General features: G+C 33.2%; 2 protein-coding genes across 3 annotated transcripts in view; one reads left to right on the top strand and one right to left on the bottom strand.

The window, feature by feature from the left end:
- The window catches only part of LOC120347712 (cilia- and flagella-associated protein 74-like), a 38,845-nt gene extending 27,212 nt beyond the window's left edge, over positions 1 to 11,633 (top strand). For both annotated transcript variants that reach the window (XM_078118076.1, XM_078118075.1), the window contains 8 exons: positions 679 to 798; positions 1,258 to 1,413; positions 2,148 to 2,289; positions 2,801 to 2,955; positions 3,269 to 3,398; positions 4,028 to 4,155; positions 9,296 to 9,430; positions 11,243 to 11,633. In XM_078118076.1, the coding sequence (XP_077974202.1) occupies positions 679 to 798; positions 1,258 to 1,413; positions 2,148 to 2,289; positions 2,801 to 2,955; positions 3,269 to 3,398; positions 4,028 to 4,155; positions 9,296 to 9,430; positions 11,243 to 11,341 (1,065 nt within the window). In that variant the 3' untranslated portion in view covers positions 11,342 to 11,633. The remainder of the gene's footprint in view (positions 1 to 678; positions 799 to 1,257; positions 1,414 to 2,147; positions 2,290 to 2,800; positions 2,956 to 3,268; positions 3,399 to 4,027; positions 4,156 to 9,295; positions 9,431 to 11,242) is intronic.
- Positions 11,634 to 13,290: 1,657 nt separating this feature from the next.
- Positions 13,291 to 14,673, bottom strand: LOC120347970 (uncharacterized). The gene is made up of 3 exons (XM_039418081.2): positions 14,433 to 14,673; positions 14,088 to 14,240; positions 13,291 to 13,776 (listed from the first exon to the last, which is right to left on the bottom strand). Exons 1-3 carry the CDS (start codon positions 14,635 to 14,637, stop codon positions 13,616 to 13,618), a joined length of 519 nt encoding a protein of 172 aa, XP_039274015.2. The 5' UTR covers positions 14,638 to 14,673; the 3' UTR covers positions 13,291 to 13,615.
- Positions 14,674 to 20,270: the final 5,597 nt, after the last annotated feature.

The raw sequence follows: 20,270 nt of genomic DNA, 5'->3' as shown, positions 1-20,270 counted from the left end.
CCTGTTTAACCTTAGTCTATACTCTATAGTATTTTATATTATTGCACAGAGGTTTGCAAACTTTTCAAACTCAGAATCATGCACTTTCTGTAATACAAATCATAACTCAATTAAAAAAAAAAGCTTCAAAATTTTTGCAAAAAAGAGTTTATCATATATAATGCATCTAAATGTCAGATGTCAGCAGTCATACTTCTCCTCAAACCAGTGGTTTCCAACCTTTTTCGTTAAATCCTCTATTTTGGAACTCTTCATTCCTTCCTCTCTATGCAAGACTACTTTATTTATTTCATCTTCAATGGATTCTTAGTCAGTGCTTCGGTCTAGTTGCACTGCCGTTTTTGGACTGTTCAAGTTTTTAAATGTGTGCATATATAAGTATAAAGTACTAAAGAATATTATTAATACTACTGCAAATACAAGCAAAATTTCCCTGCAAGAATAACAAAATCACAATCTAGGTTAAAATTCGTCCTCGGTTGGAAAAGGTGGCCTTAAACCTAAACATAAACTAGAACTGACTTTATCATTTTATGACTAGTTCTAAATGATGGCAGATAGTAAGTACGGTAATATTTTAAAGAAATGGATTGATAATTGCCACATGAAATTGTCAAGTGCATCTTGATTTGCTGTTTGATTCCCACTGTTCTAACGCATTTTCTTTTTTCTGTTCAGTTGACACTATCCTCACTTGATACAAATGGACCTTTCCAAGTATTAAATGCATTACGAACATTGGAACCTGAGGAAACACATACTTTACTTGTGTCTTTCACTCCTAATGCAGGAAAATTGGTAAGACGGTTGATTACTGGTATCTGTTTGGAAGCATTCCAGATGAATACTAACAATTTTGTGTTTGGTAAAGATAGTTTTACACCTACTATCTACACATAATTTTCTTTTACTGCTCTTCTGAGTACTTCCTGAAAGAATATATAAGATAATATTATTTTGCTTCACTCATGCTGCTTTAAAAATTAGACCTATCGCAGTTTTAAAATAATTTAGCAGAGGAAAATGTATTCACACTTACTCATGTAAGTAATTGGTGCTCAGCACTTCCCCATGATCAAAGTTATTGTCAACCACGAAAATTCTGGGAGCTACTGAAATAACTGCATCCAATAATATATTTGTAATTTGAATTTAACAGCTTAATATATTTTTAATATTTCAATTTTGAATGTATTTGAATGTCTAAGTCATTTTGTGAGTTATTATTTGCTACAAATCTGATCCTATTTTTTTCAGTCTTATGAAGTATTGAGGATAATCAGTGCAACCTCAGTACTTAGCGTACCACTGACTGGTGAAGGAGTCAGTCCTATAATTAATGTATCTGTTGAAGATGGAATTTTGAATCTAGGTGACGTACTACAGGGTGAATCTCAAACTTCAACTTTTACTGTAAGTATTTTATTTATTTAAGATAGGATTTATGAATAAGACCTTCCTTAAGTATACTAATCCAGATATTGGGTAAAAAAAACCTATTTAATTTTTTGCTCCTCCTTGCCTTGCCGCCTTAGGGGTGATTCACATAACCGTTGGTCTGTGCATCTGAAAACGAAATACCTGACTATCTATTTCTCATACCCGAAATAGACTGGAAACATAATGAGAGGCAGTGGTTCACCATATGATTAAGACGTATTATCGGTTTTATTTTTACTTCAGAGCGAATTCTTGGGTACATCGGGCCACTTCGACATACTTCATCTTGAATTTTTTTCTATTACTGTATATATTGATTGATTTTATCCTTCACTGTTAGCTTTTAACAAAGGTATCATTGCACAATAATCCTCCATTTTGAGATGCCATTTTACATTTCATATTATACATTCAATATGTACAGTGTATTTTTAGTATGGTGAAAAAAAATACTGATTACATACAAGCATTATTGTATAACATCCTGCTAGTGGATCGGTGTTTTTTTTCATCGATTCACAAAATTGGAATAATTGTCTTATCAGTAAATTACCAAGCACAAATTATTTATGAATTTCCTTCGTAGTGTATTCTTTCAGAAGTAAAACTGTAAGTTAAATACCGGTAAGTCTTAAATAAAGTCTTGAAATATTCTATTCTCTTACTATCATGTGTATTATATATATATTTAATATTTTGGTTTTAAGCTTTCCAATTCGTCATCATTGAAAGTGAACTACAGTGTTAAACTAGATAGCTGTTCATTACTTCGACATAATTTATCTCAACAATTTCCTGATTATGTCATCAAAAATTTGGGAAAGAAACAAAGTAATAAGATGTTGGCTGGTAAGTTTTTTAAAATTTCTTTGTTACGTTTTCTTAATTTTGTGTGATTGTTGGTATCTTGATGAATTGATAACAGTTGGTAAAATGTGTAGGAGATGGTGAATGCATAGTTTTATTCTCATTCTGAATGATGCTAAATGCTGATATTTCTCACTCAACTTTCAATTTCATATATTTGGTTGGCGAGTCATATCGCCAACTTGTTCATATTATCGTTGTAACAAAAATTACTTGTCTCCTAATGGGTATTTTTAAACGCTCTGTTCAAGTTGTTTATGAACGCTTATCTAATTAATCGCATTAATTGAATATTGAAGTCTCTGAATATTTGAAGTCACCAGTTAAAAAGACCTTGGATTCAAATCTGATGCTCTTCTCCCCACCTAGTGTGTAGTAAATTGGGCAGGTAAAGTTAAAATCTTTACCAAAATTATAGATTCTTATATATCAGTGACTGGTTCTTAAAAAGCCTTGTTATAAAAAAAACTGAAATTATATTTTCATATTACAGGACCCCAAAATTTTGATGGATCTTGTGTTTTTGATTGTGTGCCTTGTGAAGGATCTATTGCACCAACTGAATCACAAGAAATAACAGTGACATTCAATCCTGATCATGATTCAAGACATTTCTCTGACGGTGCCAGGATTGTTCTATTTAACTTGGTAAGATATGAACAGGATTGTTTGGATTTATATTTCAATGTTGCCGAATTTTGTTTGCTTATTTGAGTAATAACCACCCTACGACGTTGAGGAATCCAGAAATCCACTTGAACATATTCTATTTGCCAACCGCCAAGCCTATATTTACTAATATTTATTCGGTCAAATAGGCAAACTCCAACAATAAAGCTTTTCAAATTAAGGATTTTTTGAGAAACTGACTAAAGATGTCTCAAAATTGAGTTTTTTTTTTGTTTTAAACAAGTTTAGTTTAAATATACTCGGGACTTCATCGTTACATTTTTACATTTAGGAAGAAGCACATCTTCTTCATCTCAAAGGTCGTGCCCATAAACATATGATGTTTGTTGATGGATATGATCCCCAAGATGTCAGTGTTGAGTCACTTACTGTTGAAAAGAAACCACGTGATCCCGAATCGGGTAATTTGCATGCAATGGTTATGTTTTTGTTTTTAAAATTATAGTTCAATATTTTCTGAAAAATGCCTTTCTAAAAGCTGCAAGTGAAGTCCTTCACTAGATACCATTCACATATATTACATTAATTGAGAGAGAGAGAGTTTATTTCATTTTGTCAAACCAAGAAAACAATTTATGCACACATAAACAAATATCAAAAAAATAGTTTTCGGTATATGACTGGGGGGCAACGATACGACCTTTGGGGGTCATCAGAGTCAGTTGCCACATTTGCCACATCAGTTGCCAATTTAAAATGAATTCAATGCGATTTTTTAAATCTTTGACAGTAATGCATTTATTCTTCTGCTTCCATTTGATAGCTTCTTTATTGTTAAACGTGACACATAAAATAAATGATAAAAATCCTTATTACCCTAGGACTAGGTATTCTAGTGGTTATTCCATAGAAGAGCACAGGATATATACCAACTGACCTAACATATCCTATAAAAAATTCATTATGTGATTCCATAAAGGGACAGTTATTTTCTAATGTGATTGGTAATTATTATTGTTCCAAGTTTATTAAACATCTCGATGGCAATGCTTTCATTCCTCGCAAATTCACTGTACTATTTTTTACACAGATGCACCAGAACCAGTCGAATCAATTCTCCTAACGTTTCGAAGTAAAATAAATGAAGTTGCTTTTCCGCCTGTTACACGTCAATTAATTATTGGATGTTTAAGAACAAACGCATTTGTTGCGAAAAAGGTGAACCATTTGATTTTTCTTTTTAATTTTATTACGTCTGAGAGTGGACTGCCTGATCTCGTCAGGTCAACGATTTTCCTGAATCAAGTTGACAGTGGAGATGGCCGAATGGTTCTTTTTTGCTCGGCGGTGTGGCGCATCGTGCTAAGATTCAGGAATACCTTTGCCACCGGACCTCTGATTGCCATGCGTGGCTTCGCAGGTTCGAATTCCGTGGGGAATGAATATGTGCAAGAGGATTGCTGGACTCCTCGCCGCCGTGGGGTGATTCACGTAACCGCCAGTCGGTTAAGGCTTTCTCCACCATCGAGTCGATGCATCTGAGAACTAATAACTGGTTAACTAATCTGATACGCGACATAGACTGGTGACTGACGAGATGCCGTGGTTCGCCATATGATTAGGCCATAGTATTCCCGGAATAAATATGTAATTGTAAAAATTATCCGATCCTGAAAAAATAAACCGTCGACATTTAGCGTTTAGCCCGATTCTTTAACAACTATCGAAATTGCACCGTTTATATGCCCTGCGCAAGCTCACGGGTTCTTATTACGTGGAGATATTTATGTGTAAGAGGATTTTTGGAATCGTCGTCCATTTGCAATCTTGTTGGAAAGGTGGAGTACTAATGAGTGAATACTAATTTCGAGATGTCGCGTGATAATTTTTTGATAAAACTTTCATTGTCCACACGCACAAATTACATGCGGAAAAAAAATTGTACAGAAAGTTGCATTTAGAAGTCTTTATATATGATAAAATCTAAATCGTCGAAACTATCAGCTCATTAAATGACTTTGTAATGCGATATTCTTCAGCGTGACCTGTTATTGGTTGTATCCAAAATAGAAAATTACATCAATTTTCTCAAAAACGACAAAAATAAACCTATTATTATTTTGATGTTTTTATAAAACTATTTTTGTAGTCATTTTCCATGCATAAAAATGAGGTCACGTTTCTTCCGCGCAGCGGAGGTAGTTTTTGTAATTTAGGGGAGCGTCGTTTTTGGTAATAGGATAACCGTGACTAAATAATATGAATCGTACGAAATAAAGATTTTTATTTTATTCAATTACCGAATTCTTTATTGATGTTGTGTCCAGTGTGAATTCTATAATTTTGCGAGTAATTTCAATGAAAAAAGAAGTTTTCATTTCAATACATGTTTCGTCATTATTTATGAAATATCAGAATTGTGTTGTTTTTGATAATGGCATTTTAGTTTTTAGTTATCTGTATTTTTAAAGATAACCAAAGATTGTTTTTATATCGTCTTAAATGAACTCAAGAGTATCCACCCTACATTCCTGAGTAAATGACCGTCCCAGCCCGTATTAATTGTCTTTTTCGAGTCGAGGACTCTAACCCGAAAGGGCGGAAATTGAAAAATCAGTTTGAAAAAATGAAAATAAAAACGTGTATTTTTGATTTTTAAACTTATAGTAAATAATAGCTACATCTTGGAATGAGAATGCTGCACCCACTTCATTTTACCTTACCTCAAGTTTTTACCTCAAGTGTACGTTACTTTGGAGAATCGACGTTGGTTTCGCTGGGCATTTACATACGTAAGGCATTTACGTAAATGATGATCTTATGATTTCTTAAGCTGAATTTATTACGTGGAGGTTTTGAATCGCTTATTTCACGTGTCAAAAATAACCTTGTTTACGTTAAATTGAAAAATACCCTGTAATTTCCTTTACTATGAACGTATTGTAACGTCACAACCGCGGCAAAAACCTGTTTCTCATAAAGCCTTGTTAAATTTCATTCTCGAATATCTGAAGCGTTGATAATGGAACGGTACTTCTGTTTGTCCTGCTGTCATTAAAGGTTGAGAAAGTTTAAACCGATAAATAGCAAATTAAAGTTTTTTTTTGCGAGTGCAGCGGAAAGTTTCGACCCATAAATCCATATGCTTATACAGGCGTAAAATAGTAAAATAGAAAATAATAAAATACCTATGAATATGGTACTAAATGGACATTTCCAAGCACGGGCGTCTATGAACAGTCTTTTCCTTCTCGAATCTGAATGCCATTTAAAAGAAAGCGTTTTTAAACTTTTTATGGCGAAATTAATTCGTTTATAAATTTAACGAATACCAGGCACTTTATCACAAAAAGGCGGCTTCAAATTTCCAACTTTTTTGGCACTTTTTTGTAGTAAACTTAAATACCGAATCGAAACTACTTCATACTTGTGGTACTCTCGGTAAAGTATAATCTCAACTACAGTTATAATAAGAAGACGATTGTAGCCGTTAACCTTGAATGCCAAATGAATCGAAGACTACCAAAATAAAATGTAGGAAATTAGTAATAGTAAATCTGCCTTCGTGACCGAATCATAAGCAAGGGAATCACGTCTCAGTTTTAAACATACAACACGAAATTAATCTGGAGAAATGTGTCTAATATATTAATAAAACAATTCGGCGATTCACAAATATTCACAATAACGTTGTAATTAAATTCTGTATGATGAAATACCGCTGTCGAATTGCGCAATTTTGAACCGATTCAAACGATGTACATACAGTTATAGGTAAGATTCTGCGGTCAAAATTATAAAGGGTGTTGTTGAAAATTACGTGCCAGTTTCAGCGAACTCACTGGTTATCAAATTTTTGTGAAAAGTGCGAGATCTCGGTGAGATCGTTTTAGTTCTCCTCTTAGTCACACAAAATAATCATTCTTGGGAGACTGACACATCAAATTGATGTGGTTTTCAACGATAAAAGAATTTAGGAATTTTCCGTATCCATGAATATGCATGGATATGAGTAATATGGGAAAGTAACATCAGAAAAACGCAGACGCTATCTGTACTCCATGACCTCGGGGTTAACTTTTCTTTGATCAGTTTTATCACGACAACTTTCTACTTTTGAAACTTTTCAAATGTATATATGCTTCTATGAACTTTGATCTACAGCTTTATTTTTGATTTTCTGCAATCATTATTTTTCAATACGACGTATTTATACGCTTTTCGTTTCGAAACAAGGTTCTGTACAAACAGCCCCTTTTATCTAAGGAGCTACGAAAGTTTGAAAGGATCGGGAGGGCGGCCGGATCCCCTCCTCCCGCTTTCTATTGTATCCCCCCCTCCAAGTCCAAACCCGCTGGCTGTTACGGTCCAACTTGACAATTAGAAATTCCAAGCCCTCTGCAGTATTCTTCTCAAGGATCATATAGCTGTAGTGTTCGACCTCACTTAAGTGTTACATTTTATTCGTCCCAAGTCGCTCCCATTTGTAGGATTGCTAGGAGCCTTGTTTCGAGTTGATTTATCCAAAATAAGTTCCATGTGGTGTAAGTAGGGATCTTACATTGACTGAAAGTTACGGGTACATGATTTTGATATGGTTTTCGGTAAGATTTCGATTCGTCCAATAAAATATTATTTGAATAAAATATTATTATGCAAATGAATGATTGCTTATTCAGAACCTTGTTCTGAGAGGAGAGAGCAAATAAAACTAAATTGCCCAATTTTTAGCAAGAATATTTCACTCGTTGCCTTCGAGACAAGGTTAATAACAGTAACTAACATAATGTATTAGATTTTTCTCCCGCATGCTACTTCATATAATAAATAGCGAAATTTTAATTTACTTGAATTATTCAGTTGTTTCCTGAGATGTTTCGGGAAGTAGTTCTCGTCTTACCAAAAGGTTCCGCGCAAATAAACATTTTTGGCAATTAGAAATCCAATACTCGCAACAGTCGTTAACGAGTCTACGTTAAATTCAAAATCTTGTTGTTTTCAATTCTTACCAGAAATTCGGTGAATTTTGTTACCAAGTTGACGCATTTCCAATATTACATTCAATATATAGGAAACAACTTCTTTGGGAAGTTCACTAATGTCATACGTTACATTTGGCCTATTCATGTGATGGTAAATTTCGACCAAATAAAATGCTATTTTGGCGCGCTCGTTTAGCAGTTAAAGCGTTTGGCGTAACTATCTCAGATTAAAGTCCCATGTCCATCACTTCACCCAAGGGGTAACAATTTGGGTCGGAGCCTTTGCTTAAAAATTTCGAATCGGAACCTTTGATTCTTATTAATATTAGCTCGGTATATAGCTTTATTCGTCGTGAACATGTATTCTCACAGATAGAGTGTACCCTTCTGTACTTTCTCCTAGTCGTAACGTGAAAGTACGAATGAAAACCGATCATCTGTTTTTGGCTCTATCTTATTTGTCATATCTATTACAGCCAGACCACATATGATTTGGTTGCCGTCATTCCGAGTTGGATTCAGAAGTTATTTTGCGGCATAAATGGCCATATATTTGAATAATATATGAATTATGCTCGGTTTAACTTGGAACTATCGGAATTTTTAAATCAGTCTTCGAATTGTAGATTTCGTAATTTCCAGTGGGAAATAATAGCCGATATGATGATCCATCGCTCGCTTAACGAGAATTTAACTACAGATAACAGCTTTGATAACATCTCGCGGTCATATAGACGATTATCTGGAGGGCAGACACCCCGTATCTTGTCCAAAGTTTGAAATTGAGATGTATATTTCATGAACAGGGCGTTAAAAATTTAACAGTCTGTTTTTCACTTCATTTCAGCTTCTCGAATTCTGAGTTTGGCGCCAATTTACGTTTTGGTTTGCCTCTTTCTCTTTATTGAATAGAATTCATTTCTTAAATCTCATTTCTTGGTTTTGTTTATCTTTGCCAAGGATTTAATGATGTTTTTACCCTTTTCGAATATAATCTTCAACGTGCGGCCTAATTGTGGTTGAAGTTTTATATATGCAAGTACGCGCCCATTCTCGAATTGTCATCAGATAGGACGAAGAAACTCCCTCAGTCCACGGCGTTCATCCTAAACTGATGACGCCGTGATGGTGTTTTCCGCTTTGCCGCCATTTTGATATGTCTATCCATATTTACATTCTGTATTTGAAGCAGTATTATATCACATGGATTCAATGCTTCAAACGGCTGAATTGAGGTTATCCAATCTAAATAAATGTGCAGAAAAACTAGAACCAGAATGTTCGCTTCTTAACTTAGATTTCTATCTTACCACAAGTTTACTATATCTTTCTTATATCGAAATTCCAGCAACCTAACAATTCTTTCCGTGATTTAGAATGGAGAATGGATCTTCGAAAATTTACAACACGCCCAATCTCTTGGTTTTGTGGTTGATCCTCCGAAAGGTGTCGTTGATGTTGACGGTACGAAGACGGTCGATATTACGTGGAATCCTCCAGAAGGCCATAACGTAAGTTCTACCATTGAAAATATTTTTCTTCATTGAATGAGAAAGCTAATAACTAAATGTAAAACTGATGCATGAAATTTAAAACAATATCTTAACGGAAAGGAGTCCATGCAAGGAGATTAAATATACTACATGGGCCATGTTTCTAACAAGGCTCTGTAAAAGAAACCATTCATGGAAGAACTGTAATCCGCATTGGTATTGTCTACCCCGGGCATTGACAAACTATGCCACGCGAGCCAAATCCGGGCCGTTGGGAAATTCAGTCTGATCCTGTTTGATACTGCACAACTAACTTAAACCAAATTTCAAAATTTAGGTAAAAAAAATAACTCAAGGAATTTCTCGTGATTGCGATTAAATTTAGCTTTGGCAGGAGTCTTATTGTTATTCACTTTTGCTTTTGTAACACTGGAAATATTGTTCATTAAATGTAAATTTTTACGTCACACTTACATGGCCCGCCAGTCTAGGTGGGCGAAATTTTTGGCCCCTGGTCCTAAAACCTTGCCCAACCCTGGCTTCTACACCTTATATATTACCTTATATAACCTAATAATGAAAGTAATGAAGCGGACTCTTGTGTGTTCTGGCAACCAGCATCTCGTCAGGTCGCGAAATAATTTCAAAATGACTGATGGCATTTGGAATGGATAATATTAAGGATTTTTTTATATGAATTATCTCGGGGATGCTTTACTGATTACTTTTGTCATAACTACCTGAATTTGATGAATAATTGTTTTGTGAATTAAATGTAGAAATCATGCCCCTTCGACAATCATTCGAAAATATATTATGAAGTCACTAGTCTCCTAGAACAATAATTACGTGCGTGTCGTCTTCCTAAACGATGTAATTTTTGTGCGTCATGCGTCATTTTTATGATGTATTAGATTCATTAATAAAATTACAACACATTAATATTAATAATTCATTCCCGATTATAAAAGCACTGTTGGAATCAGCTGAAACTTTTAAAAAACGTTCTAAAAAATAAAAAGCGTAACTTTGAATAAGGGGTGAAATACTCGAAAGAGTGTTTATATTGTTTTCATTTGAGTACGCCCTAAAAATTGACAAAAGTCGAAATTCCAAATCATTGGTAAGAACAAATGTTCTTTCTCATCAGAAATTTTGTATAATCAGCCATTCTAACAGCACACACTGTTACAGTATCAAATCAGCTAGAGTTTCAATTAGATTTTTCGACATCTAACCCCTAAAAATGCTCAAAGCAAAATTACTGAAACGTCCGGCCTAGCTCGGAGCTTGTAAACAAAACTAAAGACTATGGTTATCTCCATGTCCAGTTTCTCAGTTGCCGTCTGATAAGCAGGGAGCGATCGAACAACGGGGGTTTAGGAGTTTTGAAGGTCTAAAACGCGTTTCAAGCTACGGAAAATTGCAATGTATGCTACAGACACATTCTTTTTTTTTACATTTCAAAAATGGTTTTGTTAATCTGAGTGAGTTGATTACACGCTCAGAGCTGTGCCGGACTTTTCAGTTATTTAGTTTTTGGCCTTTTTGGTGAAAGAATTTAACAAGTTGAAGTCATGTTTTTATATCGCGCTTCCGGATCGGGAAAATGGTAAATATATCCGTAATTGTGAAAAAAAAGTGGTTTCCAGAATAACTCCAGAATACGACAATATATGGAAATATACTTTTCGCTTTTTTGTGTGCTATATGAATCTGAAATACTCAATCTATACTACAAAAAGGCTAATAGTGAAGTGAAAATTATTATAAATCCGTTTTAATAATACTTCCTTTATCATAAGTCTTATATTTTATTTCCATTTACAGCCAAAAGAACCAGTCGAGTCATCGTTAACTTTGACATTGAAGGCAGACGTTTCTTTAACATACAACGTTCTTCTGCGAGCACTTCTTATATTACATTAACAAAACACTGTTTTGCTACGAGGGTTCTATTTTATTCTATTTAAAAAAAAATTCAAATTTTTTTTTTTAAAATATTGAATTTGAATAATTTATTTCATTTGATGTATATGTTGTTTTGCGTAATTTTCCGAAATAGAAAATTTTATAAAGCACAATCGTAATTTAAGACAAAATTGGAAAAGCCTTGTATTTTTGTGTTGAATTGTCCTATTTCATATACTTAACTATTCAGACTATTATTTAATATAAAAAAATGACATACTTTAAACTGTGCTCTATTTCTTCAATTTTCATATATATATATTGTAGATAATAAAATATTTATTTTTTGTCATAAATTTATTGAATTTAGAACAAAAAAAAAAGAGGATAAGTAGGTTTTCTGAATATTACAATTCCAAATCTCTAATTACTAGTGGTCTCAGCTGGGGGGATAAAAATGTTGTAGGGAAGAACAAATGAATATTGTCCATAAATTAGTATCTTAAGATTTTCACAGTTTTAGATTCGAATCCGTTGTCTTTTTATCGTTAAAAATATCTAAATTTGGCATAATATTGTATTGAATTTGAAGCCCACAAGAAATTTACTAACCGTTTAAACTGAAAAACTACTGAATTAAAGTTTGATTGAATTCAATTGTTGACTGTGGAATTCGGATTGAATCGAGCTCAGCCGGGTATTCTGCCTGTCGATTCCCGGTCTAACATTTATTTCGCCTTACTGCTACTCCAAGTCGCTTTCAGGTTAACGCGTTAAACGCTAAATGAAAAGAATGCTGGTTCTGGTTTACGTTCCAAACCATCACTCACAATGATGATTTCACATCACGATTTAATCCCAAAAACTATTCCGTTAATTTTTTTTTATCCCCGCAACATAGAGAAATTCTCACCATAACCTTAATAAATGGGGCACGTGGTAACAACTTTCATTACAGAAAATGTTTATTATGAGTTACGCTAAAAAATGAGATGCGATGAAATGTGTCGACTCGTTCGTGCTCATTGGAGGAATACATTTTCTATCGTTTGAAAAACGAGAGCGCATTGATTAGTCATTTTCAATAGTTGTTCAGTTTATCTTTTAAAGTTTGTTAACGACATCCAATGATACATATCACGAAAGACCACTTTTTTTTATTTTTACACGAGTTAGTAAAATTTGTGAATTCAATTCTGGGGGATATTAGACTTATTTTAACTGATTGTAAACCAAAAAATCTGAACAATGTGCTGGTTTAAAACTAATACGATATTCACAGCGAGCATGTGATTAACATTTCAAAGTAGGAACTCGTATATGCAGAATAATAAATGTATCCGGTACCATGTGGGAATATAAATACTTTTTTTGAATAATCGAGTGGTGTACAAAAGATGATATGACTATTATTTATATATCCCGTGGGATGTGTTCTGAATTCTAAATTTTTCGTTTTCTAGAGATTGTAAACAAAGGTCAACCCTTGATCTGAAACATATGTTCTATAGTCCCATTCATCTTCAAGAGATTTGGTTTGACCTTTGAGAGGATTCGTAGCAATTCCGCTGATCGATATTATCACGGTCGCATGCGACGTCGACAAGATCTCAAAAATGTTTATGGCGCAACAAGGGTAGGAAAAAAGTTCTATATTATATTTCATGATCTATATTTGAATATTTAGATTTAGATAACCTGTATTCTTTGCTAAACCTCGTCAATACACCGTTAAACTCGTGAACTGTCATCTCCGGATTTTTATTGCAATACATCAAATTTTATTGTAAAACATTACTGATCTTTGTGGCATCGGACATACACTGAGGGTTACGCGTTCGAATAGATTTCCAAGGATCGAAGAACAGCCAGGGATTTCAGCACTTCCTTTTGCGACACCTGTATTTGCCAAGTTACATAGAAAAAGTTACATTGGGACTCCATCACAAACTATGTATGTATTTCAATATCCGACCTAGATTTTATTGTATAGTTCGGCATGTATGGTGTGAATTAGATCGAGAAACACGAGAGTTAAGGATTAATTTAATATATACCGTAGATATTTTTGCACACATAAAAATTAAAAAAGTTGGAATAGAATATACGACACTAATAAATACATAAAAAGTAACAAGAACTGAAGAAAAAATGATTTTAAATAATAAAAAACATAAATAATATCAATAAACAGAAACAGTGCATCTTCCTGAAACAGTGATGTTGTTGTTCGTAGCCTTTTAAATAGAATTCACAGTCCAGATTTTTGTCAGATTTGTTTTGCCGCAAGTCTCAGCCAATTGAGTTGAGAAGTTCCCAGTTATTAAGCGCAGCCCTTCCATTGGAATCAGCTTCTTCGGCATCCATTAATCCGCTTAGTAAATGCAATGGGAGGTCCAAACTGTTAACACTCCTTGGACTTTTTCTCCTCAGTTTACGAATTACAAACGGAGCTGTTGATGAAACAAATATACATTTCAAAATTCAAATATATATTCAGTTGGGCCGAGTCTAACCTTGTACAATTTCACCACAATTTCCTAACTTATAAACTCACGCAGAGCGCCGTACGAGTAATTTGCTGTTAGAATGAGACTCGGACTAGGATGAGACTGTTGAGATGAGCTCAAATGGTGATAAACCGAAATCGAAGTGTATTTGAAAGCGAGAATGACCTACACCACTCCTACTTTTCTTGTCCGACACAAGAACATAAGCCCCTTTTTCGTTCAGAATGATAAGCAAGGTACGAATTAATGCATACCTGAGAGTCTCCTGCTTCTATAGATTCGTCTCGATGTAGGTGTAGTGGATATTGAACGCCTTTTAATTTTCGATAAATTGCTCGTCAACTGAGATTTATGCACAGAAGTGAAATCAGAAGCCATGTTTCGAATGCCTATTATGTCAACACCAGCTGTAAAAAAACAAATACAAATTAGCATTATGAACTAAACAGTATTTATAGAAAAACGTAAGCATGTAATGTCCAAACTCTATGTTTGACGCGATTCCAAGTAAGAAGTAACTATTATTTATTTTTATTATACTATTATTATTGTTTGACAATTTAAAAATACATGCCTGAAAAAAAATTCACAGTACTTACGAGAAACGATGTTCTCTTTTTGATTTGTATTTGAAACGTCCCGATCGTTTGAATCAATTTTGTTTTCATATGCAGGAAAATTCGATGATTCGGTCGGGATAAGTCTGAACATTTGATTCAGCGGTGTACCGTTGCATTGCACCAATATTGCAAATGATAACAAAACGTAAAACGACATATTCTGGTGTATAGATTTGGTATTCATAGTATATATTTTTATTATCTGTTAATGAAAATTATACGTTGTTATGTCGTACAAATATATTCTAGCAAAACTCCATATATATATATATATGTACTCAAAAATTTTCGACAACCAGTATTCACAATGTAGTCGGGTTTATGACGAAACAAGATCATCATATATAGAAGACGAACATTTAGTTCAGTAATATTACCTATTTTGAAATATAAAAAATCTATTTATTAATTAAACCACGGTAGCGTGTAACTACCCTAACTACTAATGCTCTTTTGTCTGCATTTGTGTTTGGCTGCAAGTATTTTGTAATAAGAATCAAAACACTTGAACTGAGTGCTTGACTTATTCTTGACCTTTCAACCACCTAAAAATTAATTTTGGTTTAATTTAGATCACAGAAGATAAGAATTCGTTGCTGTATTTTAATAAAATATTATAAGATAAATAAGACGTTAGAAAAATTATTAGAAATAAGGTAATAAGCGCACTTCTGCGTCAGTCAATCTAACGACACAGTCAACAAACTAATTGAATTCACCACTTGAATTGTAAAAAAAAACGATAAATATTTTAAGAGATGGCATTGAATACAAGAAATTTCTGATCGACTCTGCTTGTAATTTGATATATTTGTTACTTTGATATAAATTTACACCGCATACCGTATGTAATCAACAACAAACGGGTTTTTCATCGTTGCCGAACGTTTTGTATGCCGCCGATTTTACTTTTAGCACTTTTTTATGTAAAGTTTCTCTCGTCCATATAATCCAATATGAACAGATAAAAAATCGAATTATAGATGGTTGCAATAACAAACTCATGAATTATAGCAAGCGAAAGAAGGCGTCCGCCGACCCGCATTCTACAAGCGAGACTGCGAACTGGTCGTCCTGAAGGAAGTATTGCCCTTTTATACATCTGAGCACGAAATATTCTGATGAAAAAATCCGCAAAAAACGTACGTCTAGACTTGCGTAATACGTAATGCCGTAGGAACTTGAAAATACCTCGCATTTCGTAAGTCTACTAACCTAAATCACATTTTCGTAGATATTCGTGGATTTGGGGAATAAATATTGTCTTTATTAGTATGATACATATTATGAGTAAGCATAAATGACTTATACGGTACCACGTATAAAAAACAAAGTTCAATTTGCTAATTATATAAATTCACATTTTCCAGTTTCGACGACGTCAGATATTAACGTGAATAGAAAATTTGACCCATATTATATAAGCAGGAAAATGGAGTGTAAAAATTCTCTTTAAAACCTAAAGTCAGTTTGTTCTCAGCACAATTACCCTTTACATTTTCAGATATAACTCACCCTATTCATAATCGATGAAAGAATGTTTGCGTGCTATGAATGTGTCATTGATCCTGTCGTTTATGATTTTGTCAAGAGAAAAAGGAAAATAGTCTACCTATGTAATCAGGCAAAACGCTTTTGGCACAGTGTATATTTGGTCCAATGAAATATATCCTATAGGTATTAAAATCAGAGATTTGACTCAAAAATTGGTTTGATTAACCAAGTTAATTGATGACTGTTTACTCGATCCAGGTTTGAGACATTCAACTCAGCTTAGGAACTAGTTAGGAACTAGAATTTGATTGCATGATTTAATTTTATCTTGTTTTCAAAATAAAATATGCATGGGCTTATTTAATAACCATGCGATGGATAGACTTTGGAAGGTTCGATGTCGTTAAGAGTGGTGAGTTTTGACGATTTTGTTTTCAAAACAATTGGAAATGATTGAACTGGAAGAATATATAACCAATGACAAAGTTATATAATTGAAGATCAAATTATTTATTAAATAATGGTGACAAAGTCTGAACTCGAAAATAGATCACTCAACCCAGACTTGCTAGATTGCCCACATATTTGAAATAGAAATAATAAACCAAATGACAACATTTCAGTTTACAAAATTTGAAAAACTGATGATTGACCGTTATCTCTCTCTTTGAAAACATTTTTTTTGAGAAGACCAAATTTAAAGAGTTAATCTCACTTCTAAATCAATTCTAAGTGTCTAGCTCCAGCCGATTTACTAAATACTCTGACTTCACTCAAGTCGTAAAATACGCCATGATCCAAGTAATGAATTATTCGGTTCACCTTTATTGTTGGATTTAAAATAAATCACCTTTAACTCAACATGCAGATGTCAACGATAGCAAACCAATTTGCACTTTATCATGGAATCACATATGACTATATCAAATATTTTCTGTGAAGGCTCCGGGTCCGTCCTGAACTGATAAAGCGAGTAAGAGGGAAGCATCAGTAATATTCAACGCTATTATTTGGTATTCCTTTATTGCAACTTAATTTTGCCCTCTAGATAAAAAAATTTCAGGTTTAGATCCAGGTAGTCTTGGTAAGTAAGTAGTCTTGTCTACAACTCCAAATAAAATTTAAATTTTAGTTGATCTTATGTTTTGCAGGATCGTCTTTTACAGACTAAACAGCATAACTCAAAAGAGCTAATCAGACAATCATTACTTCTTGGTCTGCAGAAATGTCACTTTAAATTTATTATTTTTCAAGTTTTTGAAAACGTGTCAGTATGATTCACAAATGATGTATTAATGGCTCATCCGACAGTTAATACAAACAGGTACAAAAATATGGCGCAAAATTAATGAACTCATTGTCCATTCTTTTGTGTCGTCAACTCATGATCGGTTTAATTATGGTAATTTCAAGGGCATATATTTAGAATCGAACGATAAATCTGATAGATAGTTGTATGTTCATTGTAAATAATGATAAATAGATTGTGTTTTGTCACGAAAAATCACAAATATTTTCCACTTTTGTAAATTTTTTTCTTTTTACCTTTTCCTTTCTGACAATTTTTTTAGGACTGAACAACGCTACGTTTGTAACAAAGGGAGATATAGAACTTCTGTACTGGTGCAATTTTAAAGTTATATAGTATATGTTGAAAAAAAAGCGCATATTAATACAATAGCAATGATAAAGATTAACAACATATCCATTCCGAAATATTCAACCACAAATCACACTCCATTCCAAAATTCTGCATGGGTGAAGTCTTTTAGAAGCATTATTTGTTAAGAGACAATTACAGTAATCAGTTTTTACTGAAGACCGTAATGTTATTCTCATTAGTAGATAATTTGTCGCTAATGAAGAAGGACTGCGTAGACAATTTAGACATTTCTGACAAAAATGTGGCATTCTTCCCATGCTACGTACTTCTGAATCTTTTATTTTTAATTAATCACAAACTTCGAAGGTCCATATTATTTCAAGACTGTTTTTTAGTCATGATTGCATTATATATCTATCTCATTATTATTATTCTTTCTTTCTCATTTTGAATTAATTGTTTCACTAGTTCACCACCCAAAGAATAATCCAGACCAGCAATTTTGAGATGAAGGCGTTCTAGCACATCAGAGTCTCTAAAATGAAATCCCGGTCTTGAACACTATGTAATGATATCATCAAACCGTTTTGCTATTGATTTTATCCTTTTTATTTCGTAATTGCTTCACACTGTTGCAATATGATTGTAAAAAATAAGGATAATAATAATAAAAAAAAAAATTCTCGTCCTTTTGGCCCGAAAATTTCTAATTTTTGATTCGTTTGTTTTGACATTGTCACGTGGGGTATTTTTGATATATTCGTGATTTCTATTGATTACTTTATCCTTTTGTAAAGTCCTACAAACATCAAAAATGAACACGATGTTAGATTTGATTTCTTGATAAAGGTAATGAAGATTCTTTTCTTATTAAATCAACACCTGACGCATCAATTTATTCTGATACCAAGATGATCGTTACAATATTCACCAACAAGATCTTTATCGGTGACATAAATATTGGTAACATTGTATTGAAAATGTGTAAAGTTAGGTGAAAATATATACGCTGCTGTGTGAAAAAATGATGATTATTCGCGTTGCGCCGATTCATTAATAATACTGAGATTATGGAAAGAGATTAAATGGCTTGAAAATGGCTAGTTCGAGTTGGTGTTTTCAAGTATTGCAATTCACCTTGATGACGTCATCATTATTTCGACGTCATCGAGTAGACGATTCCATACGTGCTGTCAGAAATTATTTCGATATATATACGAAAAACTTATGCGAACTGTTTTTCGCATTAACAACAGCTATGCGTCAATGAAACTACTATATCATACTTGTCGTTCACGCGATGTTGTGGTCTCTAAATTGCAAACCTCACGTCTCAGAACACCTTATCACTATCTCAAAAAGTTAAAATACCCGTTCCCGACGATCGTATATTTTTTATTTTTAGCAGATGAGAAAGTGATGATTATAAGAAATGTTATGATATTATTCTTTACCGAAAACTTATTACGGAAGATTACTTACCCGCTTATTTCGTCCCTGCAGCGCCATACTCAATAATATGGAGTGATCGAAAATATCTATTCATATTATGCATGTTTACTCGATTGTGGTGTAAAAGAAAGAATCGTTTTTATTAATATTCAAGCTAAATAAATATTTTAGCTTGAAGCGCACAGCTTGATTCCGTAATGTGAATGCAAAAATTGTTCAAACCTTGCATAATTTTCCGAGATTGTTCCATACATGATCAATACGTATATATGTGTCACTATGCAGCTGGGTCATCCAAAATATTTTATAATTATATCATTCATAGAACATGTAGAATATAAATATCATATACTTGTGATCATGCCATCATCCCCTGTCACTTTACCTTTGTGACACGACTACATTTCACTTCAATATTTGATTCTGGTAAATGTCCACATACCATATATTTAATCATAATGGCTATATTAGATGGAGAGACAAAATAATGATTATTTCTCTGACTTATTTATGGTACTGGTTTGAAGTCACGTTGTTATATTTGTTTCTTATTTGATTCATTCATTGTACTGATTCATTTAATAGAAGACAAGTGTCGCTGAATCATTAGTATTCCTTATATGTTTCCGGAGTTTCGAGAACATTAATCATTATTTTAAAGCTATTTCTCCCGAGTAAAAATGCCAAAAAGAAATTAAGAAACCACTTCTAACATGTATAGAAATTAAACGAATGATCTAGCAAAGATGAAGTCATAGATAAGACAACAAGCTTTTAGATTCGTAGTGTATGGGCTAGATTTTTATCTGATTTAGTTGAAAATAAACTGAATATGTATTAAATAGTTCATTCTTATTATTCAAAACTTTGCAGATCAGAATTGATTATACTTCGCAAGATAGTTATTTCGCCTTAATATGAAAGTATTCTTTGATATAAATTGATTGACTCATACTTAGAACTGTGGAATTTTATTTGTGCACTTCATACCAGCTAAATCAGTAGCCAATTAAAGAAAACTTCGAGTCCTGCTGAGCATAATATTTCATAGATGCGTTGAATGCAAAGTCACATAGAAAAAGGATAAGTAATTTGCCCACAGAACGCCAATTGAAAATATATATTCAACATTCAATCATAAAATATGTTATCACGATGCATATAAGGAGAAAGTGAAGGTATGGTCCCAAGCATAAATACTTGCTGTTTGTGATTATTAAAAAATTCATTATATACGTTTTTAGCTCTGTAAAATACACGATTTTTAA

This window comes from Styela clava, chromosome 11 (assembly GCF_964204865.1).
Source record: "Styela clava chromosome 11, kaStyClav1.hap1.2, whole genome shotgun sequence".
In the NCBI taxonomy this organism is placed as follows: domain Eukaryota; kingdom Metazoa; phylum Chordata; class Ascidiacea; order Stolidobranchia; family Styelidae; genus Styela; species Styela clava.
This window is presented reverse-complemented; position numbering and strand designations above follow the sequence as displayed.

Bases quoted from the DNA above. Each gene is read 5' to 3' on its own strand.
- LOC120347970 (XM_039418081.2), bottom strand. From the start codon at position 14,637: ATGAATACCAAATCTATACACCAGAATATGTCGTTTTACGTTTTGTTA. The intron at 14,241-14,432 runs GTAAGTACTGTG...GTTTTTTTACAG, and splicing joins AAAAGAGAACATCGTTTCTC to CTGGTGTTGACATAATAGGC. The intron at 13,777-14,087 runs GTATGCATTAAT...TTTCATCAACAG, and splicing joins TAGAAGCAGGAGACTCTCAG to CTCCGTTTGTAATTCGTAAA.